Here is an 18259-nt window from a genome sequence, read left to right as displayed (position 1 = left end):
ACACCATGACACAACTTTGGTGTTTGGTTGGTAAAAATGAAATTAATCTTAGGCCATAAATATCTTTCTAAAATCACATTCAAACCTGACAGAGGCAAGAAAACATCAGCGACAGAGCCGCAGTGAGACGAGGTGTCACAGGAAAAGGCTGAGACTTTCCTCTCCAGATGTGTTCAATCACAATAAGCTGCACACATGAAATTGTATCATATCAGATCATTATTAATGCTGCTGTTAAACTTTGGTTCAGGGCCACTCCTTTACAGAGGAGGTGGGATCAGTAAGCAGCCTGACAGGAAAGTTCAACGTCACAGGAGGGAGGGCCAGGTTCAGATAAAATACCTCAAATCAAAGTGAAAGTTTGTCCGAGCTACAGCTGCAAAGTTGAGACGAGTCTCTGTTTCTCTTTAACGAAAAAACTTCATCAGCATCTGTGACACTGGTGAGTACAGCTGATATTTACTAAAAGAATGTCCACCACACTTATATACTGTATACAGATTCCTGTATATTTCATACAGTATGTCCTTTGATTTGGTAATGTATGGGTCATACCAAACGTTTAGATATAATTAGTTCAAATAATATATTGGGAGATCATCAGTGTTGCAGACTTTCTTCACTTTTTAATGTCAGCATTTGTTGAACAGCTGAGAGAAACTCTGGGTGCGCACATCCTTCCTTTTCCCTTCCCAGAGAGGAGTCTCATGTGACTGGACTGACTCAGTTTCTTTACACACTCACTCTCCAGTTAAGACTTTCAATTGCTTTGACATAGTCTCTCTGACAGCACCACCACTGGAGTGCAGTAACTTCCTCCAGTCAAAAGGGAACTTTTGACTTACAGGCGCCACCTGCTGTTGTTAATGTATAATAACATTTAAATGTCTATTGAATTTCCAGAAAAATATACAACCTATACCTTTAGGTCAATAGAGTAAATAAATAATAATATACAAATAACCGTAGCACTGATTGTATCTACATTTTGTGTTGCCATTTAAATGTGGTTAAGAAGAAAATACAGCTTGCCAAACTTTAGGCTTTAGGATTTCATTGAGGACGTCTCTGTCCTGATTCAAAACCAGCATCTGAGGATTTGAGTCTTCTTGGTAAATTTCAAAACAGTTACTTTGTCACACCTCTTCAACAGCTCTGGTTCAGATTTTCTTTTACTTTTAAATCTTCCAGTTGAGGTCACTCCTTTAAATTGGTGGTTGTTTTCTACTGGTGACTCACCTGTAAAGTCAGCTGATGTTCACAGTTGTGTTCCTAGTGTTCAAACATTTTATCAAACAAGAAATAAGATTTATGGGTTCACTTTTCTCTTACTTTTCCCCATCTTAGTGTGTAGACATGTCCGCTGCCAGCAACCTGAGATCTGAAGATCAGTTCCTGTGCTCCATCTGTCTGGATGTGTTCACTGATCCAGTCACTACACCATGTGGACACAACTTCTGTAAGAACTGCATCACTACACACTGGAACATTAATGACAGGTGTCAGTGTCCCAAGTGTAAAAAGGTTTTTAAAATAAGACCTGAGCTTCACATCAACACTTTCATCTCTGAGGTGGTTGCTCAGTTCAAACATGAAGCTCAACAGAAAACCAGCAGCAGCAGCTCAGAGCAACAAGTTTCCAAACCAGGAGAAGTTCCCTGTGACGTCTGCACTGGAACCAAACTGAAGGCCCTGAAGTCCTGCCTGGTGTGTCTGACCTCCTACTGTGAGACTCACCTGGAGCCTCACCTGACAGTGTCAGGCCTGAAAAGACATCAGCTGATCGACCCTGTGGAGAACCTGGAAGACAGGATGTGTACGAAGCACGATAAACCTCTGGAGCTGTTCTGTCAGACCGACCAGACATGTGTCTGCATGCTCTGCTCTGTTTTAGACCACAAGACACATGAGTTTGTTCCTCTGAAAGAAGGATATGAAGGAAAGAAGGCAGAGCTGGAGGAGACAGAGGCTGAAATTCAGCAAATGATCCAGAAGAGACGACTGAAGATTCAGGAGATCAAACGGCTAGTCAACTTCAGCAAAGAAAAAGCAGACGGTGAGATAGGAGAAGGTGTTCGGGTCTTCACTGCTCTGATGGAGTCTGTCCAGAGAAGCTTGAATAATCTCATTGACGAGATCGAAGACAAACAGAAAACCACAGACAAACAGGCTGAAGACTTCATCACAGAGCTGGAACAGGAAATCTCTGAGCTGATGAAGAGAAGCACTGAGGTGGAGCAGCTCTCACTCTCTGAAGACCACCTCCACCTCCTCCAAAGCTTCCCATGCCTGAAAGCTGCTCCACCCACCAAGGACTGGACAGAGGTCAGAGTCCATTTCCCATCATATGTCGGGACTGTGGTGAGAGCTGTGGCTCAGCTGGAGGAGACGCTCAGTGAAGAGATGAAGAAGCTGACTGTGACTGAGCTGAAGAGAATTCAGCGATATGCATTCAATGTGACATTTGATCCTGATACAGCACATCCTGAACTCATCCTGTCTGATGATGGAAAACAAGTAAATCATGGTGATTTGAGGAAGAATCTCCCAAACAACCGAGAGAGATTTTCTGATTGTCTCTGTGTCTTAGGAAAGCAGAGTTTCTCTTCAGGCAAAATTTACTACAAAGTTCAGGTTAAAGGAAAAACTGACTGGGATTTAGGAGTGGTCAGAGAGTCGATCAACAGGAAGGGATTCATCACATTGAGCCCTGCGGATGGTAATTGGACGATATGTTTGAGAAATGGAAATGAGTACAAAGCTCTTGATGAGCCTCCAGTCCGTCTCTCTCTGAAGTCTCAGCCTGAGAAGGTGGGGGAGCTTGTGGAGTATGAGGAGGGTCTGGTATTCTTTTCTGATGTAGCTGCCGCAGCTCTCATCTACTCCTTTACTGGCTGCTCCTTCACTGAGAAACTCTATTTGTATTTTGGTCCTTGTCCTAATGGTGGTGGTAAAAACTCCGCCCCTCTGATCATCACACCAATCAACTGCACTTAATAGACCAGTTATTAACTGTGTATGAAAGCAACTTGTGTTAAGTGCTAAGAATATATTAATTGGTAATTCTCAGTGTAATTTTTCTTTATTGATTCTTTATTGATTGATTTAGTTGTTTTTTGTTATGATACCATGTTTATCTTGCATTTATCCCACTGTTTCTCCATGCTGATTGTTGTGGGACCCACTAATGTGTCAGGAAATGAGTTAAAATGTGTAAAATGGCAGATATATTGAAAACCTCAGCTGTGTGTGAAGGTGTACACCTTGATATGATCAGGTTCTAGGTTCTCACAGGAGCAACAATCCATTAAAGATGTTGAGGTTACAAGTATAAACTGTACATAAAATGATGACATTTTGATGGAATTTTGCATTCTGTGTTTCTGACATTCATTTTATTCTAATTATAGAAAGAAATAAAAGCAAATGAAAAGATGTTGGGTTGTTTTGTGTTTACTTTATTTGTTTTAAACTAATATCAAATCCCCAAATGTATTGATTTAAATGTCCATTAATCAGTGTTCTAAAGCTTTTTAGCTCCTAGCTTTGGTCTATGGCACATTTTACTGTCTCAGGTGTTTCAGCTGTTTTCTTTAAAATCATGTCTGGGGTAGCTGGTCAGTCTGATTGTGATAAACAATAGAAACAACATTATTTTAAAATTATTCTCATTTTAATGCATAAGAGAATATAAACAAGTTAATTTGGGAATTATTTTGTTAACATTATAATATATTTGCCTGTTCTGTTCATCATAAGCAATAAAATAGACAAATTGCGCCTATTTTGACTAGAGATATGTGCTATGCAAAACAAAATTCAATAAGAGTTGTTTGATAAATATTATTAAATAAATAAATAATACTAAAATATTATTGTCAAACAATGCATATTTTCAGAATACTGTGCTTATTGAGACAAAAAGCAAAACTTAATGAATGAAATTTAATGTGTTTTTAATTTGTTGTAACCATCCCCAGTGAATGATATGTCATATGGAATCATCTTTAAATGGTGGGTAATTAGCTACAGATGTAAGTTTAATATGTAAAAGTTTGGTGGGTCTCAGAGTAACTGAGAGAAATGTAAGAAGATTTGCAACCGTCCTCAGTCTCCTCTAAATAAAGTAGTTAAAGTTAGTGCAGCCTAAATGCAACATTAATGCAGCAGTAATATTAATCCAAAAACATCATATAATATATTATTATTATTCATAATTAAGTATTAGATTAATCTGATTTAATTACCCAGACGCTGTGTGAACGCCCATTGCTGCAAGACTACACTACCCACGATTCCTATCCTCTGGTATTTCCGGGTAGGTAGCGCTGACAGCCATATTTGATTCGATTATGCTGTTGTGGCTGCGACAACCAGTTTAACCAGTTCTCAACAAAAACGGTGTTTTTTCTCCAGAACGAGGCGGATTCCAGCTTCAGCCGTGACCCGCTCCTCCCGCTCTCTCCGCTACGACACTTTACCACCTGTAGTCAACGATGAATCCCGAATAGTAAGTGGGGCTTTTCATGTCGGTTGTGACAGGTCCGGCTGAGCTGTCAGCTTAGCTTGGGGCAGCTAAGCTAAGCTAGGCTAACGTTAGCCGTCCGGGCGGACCGGTACAAGATGCACGTCAGCTGCTTTGTCTCCGGTGCTCGGTTAGCGGCAGCCTGTCGCGCTGATGTTCGCCGTCAAACTTGACTTTATCGGTGTTTTCTGATCAATAAATCACCGATTAATGCGACCGTTTGTTGGTGTTTGCTCCCGAGTTTGTGTTCGCTCACAGACGGCAAGTTCACTGTATGTAGCGTCAGAAGCTAGGAGGCTAACTACGTAGCACAGCCCGAGGATCCAGCCGTAGAGGTAGCTGATCGGTCAGAGTCGTGTAGCGGCGGGACACGTCCCTGTCGGTGACCGTGACGCTAACCGAGATGTGTAAACCGACCCGGGGACGTTTACCGGTGAATTCAGCCTCATTTATCCGCCGTTAACAGGAAGCTGCTGCTCCCGGTGTGGAGTTAGGTAATGATGTTCTGTGGTGTTACTACACCACACTTCTCCATCACCGACCGAACTGCCAATTAATGTTTCGATTAACCGACCAAACAGCAGTGAAAATGGCCCTGACTGACCTGTTCAGACACCCCTCCCTTCCCCCAGCCCCACCACCCGGAAAAACAAACAAACAAACAAATAGTCACTTCCATCAAAGCTGCTGATTAGTTTGGCCTGTTAATTGGAGTAAAAAGGCACATGAAGACCAATCAGCTGATCAACCAATCAACAGATTACGAAAACAATCAGAGATAAATGATATAAAACTGAAATAAATATTCAGTTTCTTATTAAATGTCATAATTACTAGTAATGCTGCAGATTTATTTATTGTAAACTGACTACTTAAGTTAAAGTTGTAACCTATTATTATTTTCATAACAATACACCCCCCCGCCCCCCCCCCTTGAACAGAAAAAAAAAACGAACCCCCCCACTGGAGAAACCTCAGAAACTGATGAATTCTTTTTTCACTTTATCAATTATCCAAATAGCTGCTGATGAAATGTCTATCGATTAAATGTTTAAACATTTCTACATTATTAACCTGCATGTTGTTGTAACGTCCAGCTGGAGGCAACAAGGTTATAACTAACTAATATTTTATTGATTAGTTTCCGAAGTATGTTCTGACGAGTTTATTAATTAGTCGACTCACAGAAATTCAAAAAAAAAAGAAGGAAATCTTCTCTTTGAGAAGCTGAAGCCGGAGATCATGTGACTGGTGGTTGCAGCTTTATTCCGTGTGTTGTGACAGTTCTCCCTCCTCTGTCCTCACAGTGATTATTTATTCAAACTGCTCCTGATCGGTGACTCTGGTGTCGGGAAGTCGTGTCTCCTCCTCCGGTTTGCAGTAAGTGTCTGTTTTTCTCTGATGGTTGATAACGCTGCAGGTGTCACACCTGCCACCCAGACCCACCTGTGTGTGTGTGTGTGTGTGTGTGTGTGTGTGTGTGTGTGTGTGTGTGTGTGTTCTGACCTAGGATGACACGTACACAGAGAGCTACATCAGCACCATCGGTGTGGACTTCAAGATCAGGACCATCGAGCTGGACGGGAAGACCATAAAGCTCCAGATTGTAAGGAGGGGGCGGAGTCACGGCGGCGTGAACAGATTAGTGGTGATGGTGTGTTAGTGTCAGTGTGGACTCACCAGCTGTTCTTTCCCTCCACAGTGGGACACGGCCGGACAGGAACGCTTCCGCACCATCACGTCCAGTTACTACAGAGGAGCTCACGGCATCATCGTGGTTTATGATGTCACAGATCAGGTCAGCACTCACAACCTCAACCTGCTTTACAGCAGTAAAATTCTACTGTTTCCATGGAGATTGTTTGTTTGCTGCCATAGCGGAGAACATCTCACCTGTATCGTCTCACTAAGCTGCCAGAAGAAAGAAAACCAGACTGGTCAGAGTTAACATCTGTGTGTGTGTGTGTGTGTGTGTGTGTGTGTGTGTGTGTGTGTGTGTGTGTGTGTGTGTGTGTGTGTGTGTGTCCTCAGGAGTCCTTCAATAACGTCAAACAGTGGCTGCAGGAGATCGACCGCTACGCCAGCGAGAACGTCAACAAGCTGCTCGTTGGCAACAAGTGTGACCTCACAACGAAGAAGGTGGTGGATTACACCACAGCTAAGGTGAGTGTTCACACTGCAACATGTCTGGCCACAGGTCACACAGGTGTCACACATTACACACATCACACAGGTGTCACAGGTCACACGTCACAAATCACACAGGTCACACATCACGCAGGTCACACATCACGCAGGTCACACAGGTGTCACACAGGTCACACAGGTCACACAGGTCACACGTCACACATTATACAGTTGTCCCAGGTCACAAATCACACACGTCACGCAGGTCACACATCACACAGGTCACACAGGTGACATTACACAGGTGTCACAGGTCACACAGGTCACACAGGTCACACGTCACACAGGTCATAGATGTTACAGGTCACACATTACACAGGTCACAGGGGGGGGTTAATTAATATGTAATTAATCAACTGATAAGGACTCATATGAGCATTATCCATGTCCTGGATTCAGGTCCTTGAGAGGCCTCAGAACTGGACTGAAATAAAACAGCCTCACCTCGAGGTCTATTTAGCAACAGTTCTGGTGCTTTCAGTCTCATCTCACAGTCTTCCTCAGCAGCAGTTTCACTCATCGCGCTCCTGTTTCCTCCTCCAGGAATTCGCGGACAACCTGGGGATCCCCTTCCTGGAGACCAGCGCCAAGAGCGCCACCAACGTGGAGCAAGCCTTCATGACCATGGCGGCCGAGATCAAGAAAAGGATGGGCCCCGGGGCCACAGCTGGCGCTGCCGAGAAGTCCAATGTCAAGATCCAGAGCAAGCCAGTCAATACCTCGTCCGGAGGCTGTTGCTGAGACCCCACCCCACCCCCCAACCCCACCCAAAAACCGCCACGACCTGAATCCACCCCGAGCCCACAATGTCTCAATGTTAACACGCTCCACAGGGAAAGACGACCAGAGGGAGGGAGGGAGGGGGGANATCCAAACACACTCACACTGGAACAACGTGACGCCATTTTAACAGTGTGACGTTAACCAGCACACAGCTGATTCGCTCTGATTGTAAAACCGCCACTTTTCTAAAACTGAAAGTAATCAGGAAGTAGCCCCCCCCGCCCCGCTGTGGACCGCAGCATGAATCTCCTCAGACTTAATACGAATTGTTCAGACTTCAAATGAAGCACATGCTTAGACCAGCATCATGCATGTTCGACCCGATCACACGCTTCCCTCCGTGCTACTCTCATGACGCCACGAGTGGCTTCCCGCCAGGAAACGCTCTGGTAACGCCGCCTGCTCCGACTTCACGCCGTCGCCCCTAGAAACCATGTGCCAGTGCCTTTGTGGCAGGAGATCTCCGTGACGTCACGCCTCCGGTGCTGGTGTGTTGTCGGCGTTCTCCCCTCATGTGCCCACAGTGGTGAAAGACGCCGCCGTGTTAACATTCCTGTAAATATCCGTGTTGGGCTGCGTGTGCGCCGCTGGTGTTCGTCATACTATAAGCATGTGCTACATTGGGAGACGTGACGTCAGCCGTGTGTGTTCCTCTGCTAATGTTTCTCAACCAACAGCACAACCACGACAGGAGAAAGCTCCACCCCCCGAACCCCCCCCCCCCGCTCCAGAATAATCTATAAACTGTATATATTTATACATAAATGTAAGAAGTGATTTGCAGATTGTAGAGAAGCAAGTGAAGCGAATGATCCATAGCTGGAGTCAGTAATATCTCGGCACGTGATTTGTGGCTGCGGACATAACATTTTTGTGGCACAATGTCTACTATTAAAACAATGAAGGAGATCTTTGATAACTGTTGGTCCTCGTGGTGTTTTTCTTTCCACCTTCGTCTCATAAGCCGAGAGGAATGATGACCTTTGACCTACATCTCTCAGGCTGCTCAGTGTCTTCAGGAGAGGTCGTTAAAAAGCTCTGATTTCAACTTCCTCTAAAACATTTCAAACATTCTCAAATCAAATAAACAGCATAAGAACACATTTGTGATTTTTCTTTTTTTAAAGGTTTTTAATGGAAAACTTTTAATAGTTTTTGTATTTTGGGATTTTTTTAAACATACATATTTTTTTAATTTAGGATTTATTTTAAAATGTTTTAGAAAATATTAAATAAAATAATAAAAATTGGGATTTAAAAAAATACTTATGTTTGGGTTTTTGCCAAAATATTTGATAACATTTCATGTTTATAAGAAGCAATCAGTGTTTTTTTGTTTATTTAAAGGTCCCATATTTTACATTGTTCCAGTGTTAGCTTCCAGCTTTAATATCCATAAGAAGATATACTGTGGAGAGACGTTTGACCTCCTTCCACATGGTCCTGATGTTTCATCATCTTTCTGCATAAATTTGCATATTAATGAAGTTCAGCTTCGTGGTGCGTCTTGGTGACCAGCTGCAGATGATGTAGCTCACCTGTCCTGACATCAGGCCGAGGGTCTGGTACTGGTCCCAGCAGGGGTCAATGAGGTCACTTCCTGTGCTCAGACAGTACTAGCAGTAGCTGGTTGACGAGCTGAGGACATGCTTCATATTATTGATACCAAACAATCAATCAATCGAACTTTATTCCTCTGGCTCCGTTCACACTGGAGACAGAAACGTGATCAAAACAGTTTGAGACTCACAACAAATAAAATCAAAGAATGAAACCAGTTTTCCTCCTGCAACAATGAAAACCCTGAAGACCTGAGGGTCCTGGTTCAGAGACTAGAACCATATCAGACCAGGAGGCTGCTGCAAGAACTTTAAAACAGACAGGCAGCCAGTGTGAGGAGTTTAATACCGTTTTCTCTGGTCCTGGTCCCGAACCCGGTCTTGGTCCTGATCCCGATCCCGGTCCCGATCTTGATCCTGGTCCTGCTCCCGATCCCAATCCCGATCTTGATCCTGGTGCTGGTCCCGGTCCCAATCCTGATTATGGTCCCAATCTTGGTCTTGGTCCTGATCCTGATCTTGATCCTGGTCCCGATCTTGATCCTGGTGCTGGTCCCAGTCCCGATCCCGGTCAGCAGCAGAGCCCTTAATCAGAGACAGACAGGTCTCAGACCACCTGTTAAAGTGAGCTACAGAACAGATCAAGCTAACTTTAGCATTGCTCCAGCGTCAGCGGGGACCAATGAAAACGTGGTTCCTGGTGGTTTCACCTGTGGATGCTCCGCAGAGTCTCACCTGGTTTCTATGTGCAGTCCCGACTCGTGCTGAAAAGCAGCTGTTTGATCAAACTTGACCGTATTTGGATTAGCTGGGAGTTAGGGGCGGAGTCAGACACTGCCAAGGTGGCGACAGTGGGGCAGCTCACTCTGAGCTTCAGAAACCTGCGGGTCGTCACAGAGTTGACAGCCATCTTTATTTACAGTCTGTGGGTTTGATCCTCTCCAGGAAATGAACGTGTCACGTGACGTCCACAGCCTCACCTGTCATGATGAAGTCACGTTTGACTTGAACAGAAACGAGCAGAGGAGATTTTCTCTTAAATTATTTTAATTCTTGTGTACACTAAAAGTAAAATTTACACACGTATCGTCTGAAAAGAACCTGGGCATGCACGATAACCTTTTGACAGGCTCTTCAAGTGATTCAGTTTTTTTCCATAGGAATTTTCCCATACATTTTACAGTCCATAGTTTAACTGTACACAGTCTAAAGCCACAGTGAACTATGATTACATCCATTTCATCTTTACAATGTGCAAAATCCTCCTGGAGACGGGGCTGACAGTAGTATGAGCCGAAAACAACTAACTGAAGAAACATCCAAACATGAGAAAGATTCAAAAAGCACTTCATCAGTTTCAAACCGACACCTGGTCAACGATTGGTCCCTTAATTCCCTTCTGATGAGTCGACCGTCACTGCTCAGAAACCTTCAGCAAGCTTCAGTGGTTTTAACCAAAACGTCCCATTTTTACCCCCCAACACAAAAGAACTAAGAGATGCTACCTCTTCACAATAAGAGTCCCCTTATAAAGGATTTATTGTTAGGTTATTAACACTTCATTAACCATAAATAAACAAGTTGTGACACAGTTTTCAAACATTGATGGAGGATCTCTACTAGCAAGATCAAGTTAATGCTACTACTCATTAATCTGACTAATTAATTAATGAGTTAGTTATTGTTATTATTTGACAATAAAGCTCATTTTACCAGTTATAAATGCTAGTAAATCATTAATATTAATGAGTAATTGCATTAACTTGATCTTGCCAAATAGTGATCCTGCATCAATGGATGAAAACTGTTATAACATGTTTATTTATGATTTATTAAGTGTTAATAACCTAATTATAAAGCATTTATAAATCCTTTATAAGGGGACTCTTATTGTGAAGTGATGCCATGTGTTTTTATCCACAACAGCTGGAACATTTGAGTCCAGCTGTTCAACATGGAGTAAAAAGAAACAAGTGAGTGAGAACACGTCAACTGAGACTGAAGAATAAAACATCTGGGGGGGGGGGGGGGGGGGGCTTCCTGTTAAAAAAGCTTCATTAAATGACAGAAACATCTTTGACACTAAAGAAAATCAGGTTAAAATCTTTGACTGGAGGTAAAAACTGAAACAACGAGGGACGAAACATTCAGCTGGATTTTGCAGGCAGTGTGGTTTCAAGTCCATAAATATATATATATATATATAGATTTTATATATGTATATAAATGTATTCATTTATACTGGTCATATATATTTTCCACTTCAGTTTGATTCAAAGAGCTTCAGCCAGTGTTTCCTTCACAGACATGAACACACTCCCACCACACACACAAATCATCGGAATCTAAAAAACTAACGGGAACAGAAACGTTGAATCCCTGATTATGTACACGCCACGCTTCTTCTTCTGCTTCTTCTTCTTCTACATATGAACAGCACAAACTTCTAAACCTTCCTCTACAAATTATCAGCTCTACAAATTAATGATCTGATCTCTACTCTGTTACATGTGCAGGTCGTCGGCCGAGCGCTCAGCTGTTCCCCTGATGATAAATGCTTCGCTTTATTTTGAAAAACAAAAGTTAAAAAACATGTATGAAAAGGGGGAGGAGCCAAGCTGCAGCATGAGAAAAAAACAAACAAACAAAAAAACAAACAAACAAAAAAAATATAACTTGATAAAATGGACCGAGCCAGTGGGCGTGGCCAGACGAGCATGGTGGGCTGTCAGAGGGCGTGGTCAGTGGGGAGCAGGGCTTCAGTCCGACACGGCCTGGGAGCTGAGCGGCGTCAGTGTGGCGGGAAACATCAGCACCTTGGCCTGCATGAAGGAGAGGTCGGGCAGACCAGCGATCACTTTGGCCGCTTCCTCACTCAGGTTCTCGTCCTTCCTCGGCTTCCTGTCAAACAGGAAGAGATCGACAACATGTCACACACCTGACCTCTCACACACCTGACCTCACACACCCCTGCCCTCACACACACCCGCCCTCACACACACCTGACCTCACACACTCGCCTGACCTCACACACACCTGACCTCTCACACACCTGCCCGCCCACACACACACCTGACCTCACACACCCGACCTCTCACACACACCTGACCTCTCACACACCTGCCCGCCCACACACACACCTGACCTCACACACCCGACCTCTCACACACACCTGACCTCTCACACACCTGCCCGCCCACACACACACCTGACCTCACACACCCGACCTCTCACACACACCTGACCTCTCACACACCTGCCCGCCCACACACACACCTGACCTCACACACCCGACCTCTCACACACACCTGACCTCTCACACACCTGCCCGCCCACACACACACCTGACCTCACACACCCGACCTCTCACACACACCTGACCTCTCACACACCTGCCCGCCCACACACACACCTGACCTCACACACCCGACCTCTCACACACACCTGACCTCTCACACACCTGCCCGCCCACACACACACCTGACCTCACACACCCGACCTCTCACACACACCTGACCTCTCACACACCTGCCCGCCCACACACACACCTGACCTCACACACCCGACCTCTCACACACACCTGACCTCTCACACACCTGCCCGCCCACACACACACCTGACCTCACACACCCGACCTCTCACACACACCTGACCTCTCACACACCTGCCCGCCCACACACACACCTGACCTCACACACCCGACCTCTCACACACACCTGACCTCTCACACACCTGCCCGCCCACACACACACCTGACCTCACACACCCGACCTCTCACACACACCTGACCTCTCACACACCTGCCCGCCCACACACACACCTGACCTCACACACCCGACCTCTCACACACACCTGACCTCTCACACACCTGCCCGCCCACACACACACCTGACCTCACACACCCGACCTCTCACACACACCTGACCTCTCACACACCTGCCCGCCCACACACACACCTGACCTCACACACCCGACCTCTCACACACACCTGACCTCTCACACACCTGCCCGCCCACACACACACCTGACCTCACACACCCGACCTCTCACACACACCTGACCTCTCACACACCTGCCCGCCCACACACACACCTGACCTCACACACCCGACCTCTCACACACACCTGACCTCTCACACACCTGCCCGCCCACACACACACCTGACCTCACACACCCGACCTCTCACACACACCTGACCTCTCACACACCTGCCCGCCCACACACACACCTGACCTCACACACCCGACCTCTCACACACACCTGACCTCTCACACACCTGCCCGCCCACACACACACCTGACCTCACACACCCGACCTCTCACACACACCTGACCTCTCACACACCTGCCCGCCCACACACACACCTGACCTCACACACCCGACCTCTCACACACACCTGACCTCTCACACACACCTGACTCTGTCACATATGAAACTCTTGTGTATTGTTTCAATCATCAGCTGTGTCGACTTTTCGCTTCATGTCTGTTTTGACTCCAATGATTTAATAAAGAAACTGAAGCAACAGGTGAGCGTCATGACGACCACATGACCTCTACAGTCTGAGGTAAAAACAGCTGCTGACCCCTGACCCCCCTCTGACCCCTGACCTTGTGGAGGTGCTGGTCTTTTCCATGGTGGACATGAGGCGGGCGAAGGCGTCGGCCACCCGGCTGCCAGAGCCGCCCGGGTCCAGCTTGGCCGTCGTCAGCTCGTACAGCTCAGGGTCCACACCTGAGAGGAGGGAGAGAGAAAACACCTGAGCAGGTTCTGTCACAGGTCTGATCCTCAGAGTTCGATCTCAGACTGAAACCTGATCCAGATCAGACTCTACAATTAAAGTGACAGTTCAGGTGATCAGACGTGGGGTGGTGTGAGGTCGTCATGTTCAGTCAGTGTGTTACATGCAGCCGATTCAGGTAGGACAGGTACAGAAAACCCCTGTGTTAGACACTTTAAAAGACGCCACTGAAACCATCCAACATCTGTTGATACGGGGGAGGGGGAGGAGCCAGGTGTGAAAGCGGCACCTGAAAAGGTTTTTTTATTTGTACAAACAAGTGAAAAAAAATCTGTTCTATTCTAAGTTTTTTGTCTGTGAAAATGACCGAGAGACAAGTGGGGGGGGGGGTTTTAAAGTGTCTAACACAGGTGTTTTCTGCTGGCCCCGCCCACAGCAGCTCATCACGAGTGTTCCTGTCCTACCTGAATGTGCTGCAGGTAACACACTGACAATGTGACGACCTTACAACCCCCACCTGGATTGACATGGACCCCCTCCCTCCATGCTGCAGGAGAAGCTGTAAGCGAGGGGGGGGAGGGGGGGGGGGGCTTTACAAAGGAAACATGGAACTATATAGAAATAAATGATGTTTCTCATCATCAAAACGTAAACATCTGGATAAACACACACAGCTCAGACAGGAAGTGTGTGTCCTGTGATCTCACAGACGAGTGAGAAGTGGAGGCGGGAGGTTAATTTAAAGATGGGGGAGGGGAGCAGCTGCTGACCTGGGATGGATGGGGAGCTGGTGGAGCCTGAATCCTCCACAGGACCAAAGAAATCCAGGTTTAAGAGAGACGAGCCTCCGCTCGCTGCAGAGCCAGGGGGCGGCCGAGGTTAACACACACAGAGAGAGAGAGAGAGAGAGAGAGAGAGAGAGAGAGAGAGAGAGGGGAAACCAGAGACATGCAGCAGTGTCAGTGATCAGAGAGACATGAGGAACGTTAGAGTCTACAGAGGTCACTCTCTCTCTCTCTCTCTCTCTCTCACACACACACACACGTTCATGCATGTGTTTTTTCCTCCTAACTTCTGATTGGCTGTGAGTCAGGGGGCGTGGCTGGTGAGTTCAGGACAGAAACGCTATGAGGGTTAGAAGAGTGTGGTAGACATGAGCAGGCGGGGGGGGGTCACCTACCGTCCAGGGGGTTGGTAAGGCCGCTGCTGCTCCAGTCGAACTGGACAGGTGGGAGCGCCTCCTGGGAGGAGAGAGAGGAGGTTACAAAGGTTTGTTTGACTGGAGGAGTCGACTTCTCCTCACAAATCTCCACACTTTGGTGATGTCACCATGACCTTTGACCCCCACAATCTAACCAGCTCATCCTTGAGTCCCGGTGAATGTTTGTCTTCATGGTGTCATGAGACATCGTGTCTCCTCTGACTGTCTCCGGTCAGAGGAATAATGGCGTCTCACCTGGACGGTGTCTGAGGGACACGAGCTTTTCTCTGGAGCCAGCGGAGGCGCCTGGGCGATGGAAGCAATCATCTCTGCTGCAGAGACCGGCTTCACAGGCTCTTTGGTTGGTTCCAGCATCCCCTGGGGGGGGGGGTAAATGATCAAATAAAGAAACAGATCATAATGTGTTGTCGCTCAGAGAACTCAGTGAGGGAGATCTGAATATCAACACTGACAGAACCACAGCTGATAGTCAACAACAGCACGTGTGATGTTTTATATATATCACACACACACACACACACACACACACACACACACACACACACACACACACACACACACACACACACACACGTCCTGCCTCGTCATCAGTCATGTGACCCGCAGGTTTCAGGAACTTCAGAGAGCTGCTGAAGAGGAGCAGACCAACAATCAGTCACTCCAGATACCGACTCGTCCTCTGGTCCACCCCCCACCCAGATGAAATGCACATCTGTCTTCCTTTTCAAATAAAAACTTGGCAGTTGCGGCCTTTTATGTGACAAGACCGAGGCTCACCTGTGGCATCATGATGGCATGACGTCCCTCTGACAAGGTTTAGAAAAAGTCTGACATCTTCAAATTTAAACCAAACAAAAATGTGATGTTGAGATTTCAGTTTTTAAACTGACACCTCAGTGTTGAACTCACGTGTCCTGCTCCTCACACACTCAGTTTCCAACCTGAGACTTTGATACTACCCCACGTCAGGGAATGATGTCATGGTGGTTTTGTTGATGTTAATGCATGATTAATGAGATTAGATATGTTTGTGATATTAAAGCTGCTGCGACTGACAGGTACGAACATGTGCAGACTCACCAGGCTGGCGGCGCTACATTAGGCACAAATGGAACCGCGTGCTTCTTCTTGTCCCGTGAACAGCTGCGCACAGCAGAGAGTCAGTCAGTGTGGTGTTTGCAGGGCAGAGGTTACTAAAGGTCACAGATTTCAATCAAACGTCTAAGACTGGATTCAGATCTGGTTGTAATATGTTTTTTAGTGTGCCTAGGAGAGCAGAGGGTCCAACAGGAACTTACGATGTTTCTGTGTCGATGCCGAGGCCAGCAGAGCAGAGGCTTTGTTGCCAGTGGTAAACCCCCCCACTGGTACTGAGCGAACGCCTCGTGGATGTTTCCTGAAGCTGCGTCCACAACCGCCACGCACAGACCTGAACCGACCAATGAGACCGAGAGGAAGACGAGCGTCAAACAGAGAGACAGAGGAGTAAGTTAATAACGACCGGTCCGAAACAGGGTCTGAAAACACAGATCTTAAACTCCTGCCTCTCAATAAAACAATAACAACAGACGACGGGATGATGTCATTGAAGGAGTGGGGGATCATGGAGTTGTAGTTGGATGTTCCTTCAGTGTCAGTGGTTCAGGTGAGTCTGAGCCGACGCTGTACGGAGGACAGAGACTCAGAGAAAGAGCTGCCAGCTTGAGGTTGATGCTTAACCTTTGTTTCTGACTGTTTCTCTGATCGCTCTGAACCAGACGTTCAGCAGGTTTTTACGCAGCAGCTGAAGCGATCCACAGAGGAAGTCCTCCTCCTCCACAACAAACCAACGCGGGATTAAACCAGGAGAAACTCGATAAAACAGTTTGACTATTAGACATCAGAGATTGAGGCCACGCTCCTCATGAGACAGCGACAGGACCGTCTCCAGCAGCTGGATGGCTGCCAGCAGCTTGTTCCTCTGATAAAGATCCAGACGTCTGAACGAACTAAAATCATCTGCTTGGGCAAAACAACAGCTGAAAACACCCAGGTGGAAAAAGTGTCTGTGGCTTAAAACGAGATAAAAGTCCAAAACAAACTAGAGCCTGACCGATAGTGGATTTTTGGGGCCGGTGCAGATACCATGTTAGGGAGCTAGGATAAAAAAAATTTCTCTTACTTTCTTTCTTCTTCTTCTCTCTTCTCTCTCTATCTTTTCTACTCTACTTCTGTCTTCTCTCTATCTTCTCTTAATTCTCTCTTTTCTACTCTCTTGCTCTTCTTCTCTCTTCTTCTCTCTCTTTCTCTCTAACCCTTCTTTCTTTTTTACTTTACTTCTCTTTTTTTTACTCTACTTGTTTCTCTTTACTTTCTTCTCTATTACTCTCTCTCGCTTCTCTTCTGTCTTCTCTTATCTCTCTCTCTTCTCTCTCTCTGTCTAGCTTTTCTTCTTCTCTTCTCCTCTCTTCTCAGGCGGTCTTCTGCTCTTCTTTTCTCTTCTCTCTCTATCTCTTCTCTCTCTAGTTCTTTCTTCTCTATACTACTCTTTATCTATCTCTTGCTCTTCTCTCTTCTCTTTCTCTCTTCTTCTTCTCTTTCTTTCTTCTTTTTCTCTTCTCTGGTTCTCCTCTCCTTTTCTATCTCTCTTTCTCTTCTCTCTTCTATCTCTTCTTTCTCTCTTACTCTCTCTCTTCTCTTTCTATCTTCTCCTCTCCTTTCTTTCTCTGTCTTCTCTCTTCTCTATCTTCTCTAATTTTCTTTCTTACTTCTTCTTCTTCTCTTTTCTATCTCTTCTCTTTTACTCTGTCTCTTTCTTTTCTCTTCTCTCTTCTTCTTCTCTTCTCTCTCTCTGTTCTTCTTCTCTCTTCTTTCTTCTTCTCTTCTTCTTCTTTCTCTTTTTCTCTTCTCTTTCTTTTCTAACTCTTTCTCTCTATCTTCTCTTCTACTATCTTCTTTCTCTCTTTTCTTCCTTCTTCTCTTTCTTACTTCTCTCCTTCTTCTTTCTACTTCGTTCTTTTTCTCTCTCTTCTCTGCAGCGTTCTCTCTTTCTCCTCTCTTTCTCTTTTTCTCTTCTCCTTCTCTTCTTCTTTTCTAGCTTTCTGCTCTGCTTTTTCTTTTTTCTACTATTTTCTCTTTCTACTTACTATCTCTGCTCTCTCTATTTCTTTCTTCTATCTCTTCTCTTCTCTTCTTACTTCTATTATCTCTACCTCTCTCTCTCTCTTCTTTCTGTCTCTTTTCTCTCTCTCCTCTCTGTCTCT

General features: G+C 45.7%; 3 protein-coding genes across 6 annotated transcripts in view; 2 read left to right on the top strand and 1 right to left on the bottom strand.

The window, feature by feature from the left end:
• The first annotated feature begins 359 nt into the window (after window positions 1-359).
• LOC111237560 (E3 ubiquitin-protein ligase TRIM21-like) lies at window positions 360-3406 on the top strand. The gene is made up of 2 exons (XM_022766696.1): window positions 360-442; window positions 1348-3406. The coding sequence occupies exon 2, from the start codon at window positions 1357-1359 to the stop codon at window positions 2995-2997; it is 1641 nt and encodes a 546-aa protein (XP_022622417.1). The 5' UTR covers window positions 360-442; window positions 1348-1356; the 3' UTR covers window positions 2998-3406.
• Window positions 3407-4340: 934 nt separating this feature from the next.
• LOC111237576 (ras-related protein Rab-1A) lies at window positions 4341-7559 on the top strand. The gene is made up of 6 exons (XM_022766723.1): window positions 4341-4510; window positions 5833-5905; window positions 6036-6131; window positions 6228-6323; window positions 6557-6688; window positions 7256-7559. Exons 1-6 carry the CDS (start codon window positions 4497-4499, stop codon window positions 7451-7453), a joined length of 609 nt encoding a protein of 202 aa, XP_022622444.1. The 5' UTR covers window positions 4341-4496; the 3' UTR covers window positions 7454-7559.
• Window positions 7560-11088: 3529 nt separating this feature from the next.
• Window positions 11089-18259, bottom strand: part of LOC111237602 (aftiphilin-like) — an 18108-nt gene continuing 10937 nt past the window's right edge. For 3 of the 4 annotated variants that reach the window (XM_022766750.1, XM_022766749.1, XM_022766751.1), the window contains 5 exons: window positions 15252-15374; window positions 14976-15036; window positions 14566-14649; window positions 13665-13788; window positions 11089-11955 (listed from right to left, as the gene is read on the bottom strand). In XM_022766750.1, the coding sequence (XP_022622471.1) occupies window positions 11814-11955; window positions 13665-13788; window positions 14566-14649; window positions 14976-15036; window positions 15252-15374 (534 nt within the window). In that variant the 3' untranslated portion in view covers window positions 11089-11813. The remainder of the gene's footprint in view (window positions 11956-13664; window positions 13789-14565; window positions 14650-14975; window positions 15037-15251; window positions 15375-18259) is intronic. The other variant, XM_022766752.1, reaches the window with a different exon arrangement.

This window comes from Seriola dumerili, unplaced genomic scaffold, assembly GCF_002260705.1.
Source record: "Seriola dumerili isolate Sdu_G_001 unplaced genomic scaffold, Sdu_1.0 BDQW01001001.1, whole genome shotgun sequence".
NCBI classification, from domain to species: domain Eukaryota; kingdom Metazoa; phylum Chordata; class Actinopteri; order Carangiformes; family Carangidae; genus Seriola; species Seriola dumerili.
The sequence above is the reverse complement of the archived record's forward strand: the minus strand, read 5'-3'. Positions and strand labels throughout refer to the sequence as shown.